The following is a 9324-nucleotide window of genomic DNA, read 5'->3' as shown; positions in this document are numbered from 1 at the left end:
GGTGAAGATAAACCTTACCGGATTTGGTACGATAAACTTCTTTTACAGTGAATTTAGTGTTTTCTATTATACTTGCATTTGACAAGCACTTTTTAGAGGGCACTGCTTCACAATTACACACACAGCAAACTCTTGTTTTCTACAGAAATGTTATAGCTTGTGATTTTGCAATTTATTTTTTCAGGGACACTGATTACTTGCTGAAGTTTCCCAACAGTTCAAATCAGTCATCTATATAGCTCAGGTAATGGGTGATAAGCCCTCGGTATTTTAAAGTCAATTGAGTATTTAACAATACTTTTGGAGAAAAACATTCCTTCCACGGCAGTGCAGATGCTTCTGCTGAAAGCAAAATACTGGCAGGCCTCACTGATTTCACCTCTGAATTGTCTGAAACACTGCTCACAATTGTAAAGAGGCTGTAAATCTTGATGCTGAAAGTGAACAAATCCTCAAGTGTTACCTGAATATACTGAGAAATGGAAGAAGCCAAACCTGAAGTCCTTGCTCTCAGCTTTGATGCAGTAATTTCTCCAATATGAAGTATGAACACCTTTAATTTTACTCAGCAGAAGAATGCAACCCATTCAGCAGAGACCAGCCTATTCAACACAAGGTGCATCATCTGGGGTGGAATGAAGTAAAACTGGCAAGTGCACTAGGATTTTATAATGAATTACAGCACAGCTTCCCACGCAACAAGAAAAAACTGCAAGCACATTTTAATAACCAAGCACTGATCTGAAAAATCAAGGGTATCACTTACTTATCGAACTCTCTCCACACCTTGGTTTCTGTACTCTCCTCTTTCTTTTCTTGAACAGGGAGCTGAAGTGGCAGAAGAAGTTTTTTCCTTACACCTGGCAGTGACTTTAAATACGAAGAAAAGAAAGACCGTAGAGGCTTCAAACTGCACATAAATGGACAAAATAAAGATTACTTTTAATCTCAGACTAAGTGAATATTTATAAAATAAGATATTCACTTTGTTTCAAGCTTTTTAGTCCTAGTGCAACATGTTATGTTCCGACAGAAAGTGAGATGAAAAAATGCTCCTTTTAGGAATAGTAATAATCGTCTGGATTAGTGGTTTGAAATTCCACTCAAAGTACGAACACACCACGTTCATCAACATGTCAGCTCACCTGACACAGGGCACGTTCACCTGGAACAAGTATTCTGACTTCGAGGCAAGATTTTTAAGAACTTTGATAGAGGTAACACACAGCTTCAGTCAGTAGCACATATTGATTACACAGCAGGACACAATATCATTATATATGTGCAAAACAAGGTTATAGAGTAACTTGCTTTGTATTAAAGGAAGCTATGGAAACTGGTTTTATAGCTTCAGTGAACCTCCCCATACTCTTCAGAGAGGTAAGTACTTACCCGTTAATTAATCCGTGGGACCCATTTGGATACATCAGATAGCATGAAGGGACTGAGGTAATACCAAGTTTCTCAAGAATAGGCTTATCAAAATTCAAGGCTCTCTTTACAACGATGTTTTCATACTGGATCAAGTCTAAGATAACCTGGGTAATGAAAAGGTGACACAATTAAACATTGTTCAAGAAATATCCAGTCTTGTAGGACAAGGTGAAGTGCATCACCCTTTAAGCTATCATTAAGCTCTTCACCAAGGAAGTACATCTATAAGTATTCTGTGGGCAGTAACCACTTCAGATAAAGAGGATTTACTCTTCTCTGGAAACTATTACTCCCATCTTCCACTTTTTTTTCTTGCTCTATCCTGATCTTTTCTCTTTGAAGTCTAACATTGAAGAAAACACGAGAACGAATGAATGACAAAATGTCCTCACAAACCTCAAAACAGCCCAGAGGATATTCCACAGGCACTAAGAGGTTTAGGAGAAACCCTTTCTTCATTCCCTCAGTGACAAACTCACGGCCTTCCTTTCTTCAGCTGTTGCAATTTCCATTAGGTTTGTCCATATTTTTATACTGTAAACTTGAAAAATTTTCTATTTCACTATTTTATAAAGCTAAAATACTACATAACATTAGCAAATCTCTTTTCTTCTGTAAGCAGACTCCGCTTTCAGTTAATCAGATAATACTCAGTCCTTCTCTGCAACAGCAGGTAACAAAATTAAAGCGAAAGCGATAAAAAGCTGAAGAACTTTATAATCATCACATCTCTTCAGTAATGCCCACTGGTATCAACACAGCAGCTTCCAGAAAACAAACGCCTGGGAGCAGCCTGCTTCTCAGAGTGATTCTCGCTTTTGGCAGCACACTCTCCGCTGCTTATGCAACTGGGCCATCTCAGCATCAAATCTAATTAGAAACATTCCACAGACACTGTATGTTTCTACACAGATTATGCCTAGATAATTATGCAATTTATTTTCTTTACTTATCCTAGATCTTGGCAGGAAGTGAAAAGTAACAGTTGTCTATGCTAACGGCAGGCTCATTAGGTGGTGAAATGACGCCAAATCAAATATTTTATTGAGGGGCTGTGGGAAGCAAAAACCCAAAGACTTCCACTTCCTCGCTGCCTCAGAGCTGTGACAATCATTTCACACTATCATCTTAATTTAGAATGTAATTTCCTAAAACATGAAGAAAGAGAACCAGAGAATTTTGATTATAAACAGCAGCAATCACAAAAGCTGCCTGGAAGAATAGCTATTATGAACAGTTCTCTAGCAGTAACAAAACAATAACATAATCTGATAGTACTTTTATTCTAAATCTTGAAAGAAAAAAGAATTCTGCTAACAATGAAAGTGATAAATTAATCTTCCATTAAAGCTTGAACGGAAGACGTTAACATGACATCACATTCATCTGTGAGTTCCTCTGTGTGACTAAATACCACAGCCCTGTGTAAGCCCTTGACTTTGTGATACCTCAAATACGCGTGACCTGCCCTTTGTGACCCTTTCATTCAGTCCTACAATCAGAAGATTCCTTGCTTGGTTAAATAACACAGAATTCCGCCGTGTTGTGATAACATCCATTCAGATTCATCATGTCATTCCTCAGTCATCCCTCACCTCTCGTCCCACGTAGGAGTCATTGCTTTCGAACACAATGGCAGTGTAGTGACGGCTGTTCTTGTCAAGGAGAGAAGTGATATCGCTGGACCTTTTAAGAAGAGCAAAGCTGTTTAGCACAGGTAGAATGTCACACACCCACTGTTAGCAATGGAATCTCCCTTTATAGAGAACTGATGTTACTTCATCTTTAAAAAGACCTTCTACGTACTCTTGCATTAACACAGCAAGCATTCACCAGCTGTATTCTAAACGACTTACGAAATTGGATCCAATGGCGGGCATGCAGGCGGCCTCAGCTCTTGGGAATGGTTCTGTAGGAAGTCAATCATCATCTGACGAACCGTCTGCAGCTCTCGATCTGCTCCTGCTGAGTACACGTTACAAAAGAACACACAACGCTTCAGAAACATGAAAGAAAATTACTGAGACACAGATTTTCATACATTCTCCTGCTTTCCTGTGTCTGGTTTTTGTTTTAAATTTGGATTTAAACCCAGCACACTATTTGGCTGAAGAACAGGGCCTAAGGGTTTAGTTGTAGGATTTCATTTTAATGGTGAGATGAGATCACAGTGAAAAGCTGTCATCCCAACCCAATATTCAGAAAACCTCAAGACTTTCCCAAGTCTAACCATCTGCCTGCCTTGCCAATTTTCTCCCTAAAGAACGCTTCATTCTAAATCCATGCTCATTTTCACAATAGTTGGTGTGGGCAACTTCAGTAGCTTTTTTGCAATAAGGATATTCCTCATGCACTCAAAACTGCTAGTTACCGCTGTTATCAAACAGGCCAGGCGAGGTTACAAAGCCACATACCAACAGGAGGAAATAAGTGATGCATGAGAATATTTTATTTGCTTTAAAAGAAATAAATTAAAAAGCAGAAACTCTCACAAACAGTAAGTAGTAACAGGTACAACTATGGTTCACTTCTGCATGAAGGGTTAATGGTGCAGGTGGTCTCTCTTCCGACCTCTGGCCTTTTGAATGTTAATCCATTGAAAAAGACAACATCACTTTTGTCCCCAGACAAACCACCTCACGCTGTGACCCTTCAGACACCCAGGATAAGCCTGTTTGTAGTTAGTCAACAGCTGAGCAGGGGTTCTCCCAGTGAGACTCAGGAAAGTGGCTGACAGATCAAAAGGCACCAGAGTCAGGATGGAGCAAATGGGATCTTGTGCTGATGAGCTGTCTGGTGGAAAAGAGGATTTAAAAAAATTATCTGGCCATTTGTGCAAATTCAGAACTACGTTTTAAAACAATGTGAGCCCTAAGTTCCTGAATGTTTTACCTGTTTAAAATCCTGCCTGACATTCCATTTTCAAAGAGTACTTGTGATATCATAACCTAAAGAGCTGTTTATGTCCACCCCATCTCTAGCTGTCCAAACTGGCCGGCAAAGGGCACGGGCTTGTTGCGTGAGCCGCTCCTGGCTGGCAGGGTAACTGCTTTGGGGATTTCTTAGAGCAGGAGAGTCTCACCTTTGTAATTTTCTCCAGTAGTAAACTGCTTGGTAAATGCTTTGAAGTACTAGGTAGGAGGAAAAAAAAAAGTATTATTGCTTTGAAAATAACTCAAGATGAAAGCTCAGTTTAGAAACAAAAGGCTTTCAAGAGTTTTCACTTCTTACAGCTCTAATTACAAAACATTTCCATCTGTTCAGGAGAGAGCTTCCCCTCTTAGCCCATGAGTTCCAAAGACCTGCTTCTCAGCTCTGCAGGGGTACCTCACAGGTACCAGTGGAAACTCCGATACACAATAAAGCCAACTTTTAGAGGAAAAATACCACAATGCATAATCCCATGTTGATCCATTACTGCTGATGTTAACCCAAACACAAATTCACTGATTACCAAACCAGTAACACCAGCTGGGTATGTACTTAGGACACTATTCCCACTTTCTCAACTCCCTCCAGTGGTTAAACAGGATATACAGTGGTGCTTGACTGCCTTCTGCTATGACCAGTAAAATAGAAGAGGTTCAGTGTCTCACAAAGACTGTATTCCAGTTTACACCCAAAACTTTAAAGACTAAAAACAAACCAAAAAAAGAGTATTGTTCTTTCTGTCAGGGTAGAACATCACAAATTCGACAGTGAATTGTCTCCTGTCCCCTCTCCTGTCATAACAACCGCCAAGTATTCAATCCTCTCCATCCAGCACACTCTGCTTACCCTTGCAGTTAATAATGGAATTATAAAGATTGACAAAAACAGAGAAGTTAAAAATTGCACCTAAACCTGAAGATGAACAATGGTAGATACTTTTGGCAAACACAACATCTCTTTTAAGAGCCCGTTTAAGCAAATTAATTAGAAAACACAGTGGAGGATCAATCAAGAGTAAATTTTTAATTGGAGCCCTGGGGGTACCTTTGCACATAATTCCACATACCAAACAAAATAATACTATTAATAATAGTGAACATTTGAGTTTGAAAAATATTTATACAAATTATTATCTAATGAATACATCACAACTAGGTGTAACAGCACAGTACTTTCTTGAATGGTATCTTCTTTCACTGAGACTTGTTTATACTCAGAACTGAGGACTGAGTTACTACTAGAAATAACTGCATCAGCTGTCGCATTCAGCAAGAACTCAAATTATTCTTTTACCAGCCCTGCAGCTTTCTCACCAAAAGCAAAGAAAAGGTCCAGCTAAAGAACAACCAGGTACATGTAACACTGCACAAGCAAGTTTGTTAGGGTTTGGGTTGCACCCAAGGCAATATACTCTGCCACTTACCCTGAAAGTTGGATAGTAGTAGATACCATATTCTTTGCACGTCTCATAGTTCTCTTCTTCCCCACAATCCAGCACACCAACTCTAATTGCAGATTCCCAATCTGAAAGCAGAGATACCTTTCAATTTTCAGCAGAAGCGATCACGGATCCCAGCTGATGGATTACTCTGCTTCCCAGAGAAATCAACAACTGAACTCCGAGGGATTCCAATGGCAGAAAAATCGAGCCCTCGGTCGATTCTCATTTGCTATTCACTTCTATCGTCGAGTGGAATGCAATTACTGATTTTTAGAACAACCAAACCTCCCTGTTTTCCTTAGCTGCATTAGTATTTTCAATACACATGAATAAGAAGAATTCCTATGCACAACGGAGCACAGCCAGGAAGATGAAACAGGGGCCAACCCAACACCTGCAGGATGCCGGAGTGTATTCCTTAGCTTTTCCCACTAGCCACACTCATAAAATAAAGCACACAGAATACAGAGATCTAAATAAAATTAATCCAATGGTTACTCACCCACACGGCTGACAACTACAAAACAATAAATTCAATGCATCTTGTATAACAGCTGTTTTAATCAGGACTCACTATTTACTGAACTTACCATTTTGAGCGAGGCCCCCAGCACTGCACACTCCGCCTACTGAAAGCTGCCTTAATCTCCCGGTGCTGCTCGGGAGTACATTAGATATACCTCAAAAATACCTGAGTTTTAACCAGAGTGCTAAATAGCTGGGTTTGAACATCACTGCAAGTTTCCTTCATAAATGTTTCATAGCAATAACCACAAGAGTTCTAGTATTTCTAGAAATATGCTTATATAAATTCAATAAAAGCTTTCAGCACTTTTATAGCTTTTTTCCTTCTTGTTTTGCTAGGAACTTATCTTTTTGAGCCGTGTGCCGCTGCAGCAGTTGCTTTAAAGAAGAACTGCTCCAGGAGACTCCTTAAACAGCTACTTTTTAAAGCTCAGTTGAATCAGACCAGCTGCGGGCAGAACTGCAAGGTAACACCACAATTCCCAAGTATCAATAAAACTTAAACACTAAAATTAAACTTGCTTTTAGGGCAAAGAGCATGAACGCTTCATCAAGTTCAAGATCTGATTGGCAGCTGCATGCCTAGCTGCTTGTGAAATTTAGCTTGACCTTTGTTTGTCTTTGGAGGAGGATGGGGCAGCTGATGGCGAATTTCAGTTGTGCAGAACGTGCCAACAGCTGAACAGGCACCAGGAGGAACTACAAGCATCCTCAAGCAGATGGGCATGCATTCACCAGAGCACAATAGATACAACAGCCTACAGCATCAAATAAAATCCAAAATAATAATAAAAAAGAAAAAGATTGGCTTCTGGGTATCTATCTCATTCAACCTTCACCACTCCTCCTCCTTTTTCCACCTGTCTTCATCCTCCTCCACACAATGAATAGACGCTTTATGAAGCTCATGCAAATGGGCTGCTGGCAACAATGCGAACCTGTCTCCAGCGAAAGGCTGGGGTTAGAGAGCACCAGCTGGGCTGTGTGCGGGGCACGGAGCTTCCCTTCCTCCAGGCTGCCAGAGCTGCTGCAGGGCACAGCCTAGACTGCGCCAGCTTACGCTGTAGCCTCACTTTTTTTTAAATGCTGATCAATTCTAAACCAGCATTAGTATCTGTGCAACACCCACAAACTACATGAAAGGGTAGGCGAGTGCTGTCACGTTAACCGCCACTATTTCTGTTCACACTAAACAAGTTCCAGTGAGTGACATGAATGTATTGGACAAACTGGAAATCCAGCAGGTTGGTCAAACCTCCCACTTCAAAAATGCTACAGAATTCCACCACGTCAGCCGCGGTGCATTACGAGGAAGATAGCTGAGTAAATGAAAGTGGAGGCATCCTAAGCGGGTGAAATGTTTTTGAGGGGGTTCTGAATGAAGCTAGCAATGAAAAGTGCGGCTTTTCCCAGTCTCCTGCTAAAATCCATTCATCCCAACATTAAAATGGAAACGCTCTGCTGACAAATAACACCAGAAGCCAATTGCATTTGCTGGTAGTGCCGATGTCCACAGACATAAAAATCCACTTTTTAAAGTCTTCATAAAAACTCAGAGGATTAAAGAGAAAATAGGCCTTTAACTGGCCATAATAATACAAGTGTACAACATCACCTGCAGTTACTGTGACTGCAAATGAGAAAGAAAATATATATTTGAAGAAGTCATTAGAAGTTACAAAAAAATACTGCTTACAAAGGTGTCACACTGCTGTAGTGATACATAAACACATCCCTGACTTATTCTGACAAAGGCTCTGGACAGGTCAGGCTATTTGTGATCTTCACTGCAGTGTTCAAACACCTCCTTGTTCTTACTTTTCTTCAAAAAAGAAGAAAATCTAATACTACTTTTTGCCACAAGCAGATTGAATCTAAAAGTGAAAGTGTTACATAAACTTAGGCAAAGAAACAGAAAAAAGCTACTGCTTTTATAAACGAAACCCCCACGCAAGCAAGGAGCATTGGAAACGCTCTGAAAGCATCACTGCTCTGTGGTTCTTCAGTTTTGAGTTTCTGCTCATCAATCAGCAACCCTCAGGTTGTGACGAGCTCATCAGGACGTGGTTTTGGGTACGCCTCCACTTCTGGGTATCTAAACCCATTACACCCAACACCGCACCTACATTTCACATGAATCGTTCACATATCAGGCTGCCAGAGAAAAGCCAGAGCTTTCTCTTCCTCTCAAACTGACACCGTATGAACGCGCTAGAACTGCTGTCTCCATCCTGGAAACGTCTCTTGGGTCAAATGCTAAACTAAGAGTAGTTTAAAAGCCTTTGACGCCACTAGATTAAGCACAACATTTCCTACCGATCCGACCTCAGGTTTTCTCGTGACTAGAGGTGCTGAACTTAACCCATACCTGAGAGGCCTGTTTGTTTCCTTACCTCAGATGTACAAATAGAGAGAAACACTTCAGCACCTGTCAAAACCACTGCACGGATCCAGACGCAGCAAGGCATGTCTCCCTCAGCATTAAGTGTGGAGGCCACCATTCTTTTAAAGTCTGACAAATCTGAAAATCCAGCTCTCGCTGAGCTTGACTTTTGTATTATTTCCCAGCAGACCTCTTCTCCTTTCTAGTCATTCACACTACATTGAATTTGTAAGGTATAAATCAAACACATGCCTGGCCTCTCCAGTACCACAAGATTTATTTTTCATGTAGCTTCTACAATAGCAGAGACTCTTTACAAAACATTCCTCAGATAACGATCTTACCTCAAAGTTTAGTCTAAACACACCTCCCGTGCCTCAGTGCATCCTCGCTGCCACGCACGCAGCGACGCCTGCATGCAAAGCCGCAGCCAGACGGCTCTGCGTGTGCGAGGGGTGCTGCTGCTCTGTCCCCTGGTTCCCAGAAAACCTTGAATTCGGAGACTGGCTGCCCTTGCCCTCGCCTCATCCTGTGTGCCACGCCGGCAGCGTGGCGAGGGCTGCGCCCACCGCCAGAGCAGCGGGAAGTGGGGTGACCCGCACACGCCGAG

General features: G+C 41.2%; 1 protein-coding gene across 1 annotated transcript in view; it reads right to left on the bottom strand.

Annotated features, from left to right (window-relative positions):
• QSOX2 (quiescin Q6 sulfhydryl oxidase 2) overlaps positions 1-5889 on the bottom strand; it is a gene marked incomplete at its 5' end in the record, with an annotated part of 18265 nt that extends 12376 nt beyond the window's left edge. Inside the window, 6 exons of the mRNA XM_010132463.1 lie at positions 767-910; positions 1393-1538; positions 3030-3120; positions 3291-3396; positions 4517-4565; positions 5789-5889. Of these exons, the coding sequence (XP_010130765.1) occupies positions 767-910; positions 1393-1538; positions 3030-3120; positions 3291-3396; positions 4517-4565; positions 5789-5889 (637 nt within the window). The remainder of the gene's footprint in view (positions 1-766; positions 911-1392; positions 1539-3029; positions 3121-3290; positions 3397-4516; positions 4566-5788) is intronic.
• Positions 5890-9324: the final 3435 nt, after the last annotated feature.

Source organism: Buceros rhinoceros, unplaced genomic scaffold (genome assembly GCF_000710305.1).
Source record: "Buceros rhinoceros silvestris isolate BGI_N320 unplaced genomic scaffold, ASM71030v1 scaffold15733, whole genome shotgun sequence".
Lineage (NCBI taxonomy): Eukaryota > Metazoa > Chordata > Aves > Bucerotiformes > Bucerotidae > Buceros > Buceros rhinoceros.
This window is presented reverse-complemented; position numbering and strand designations above follow the sequence as displayed.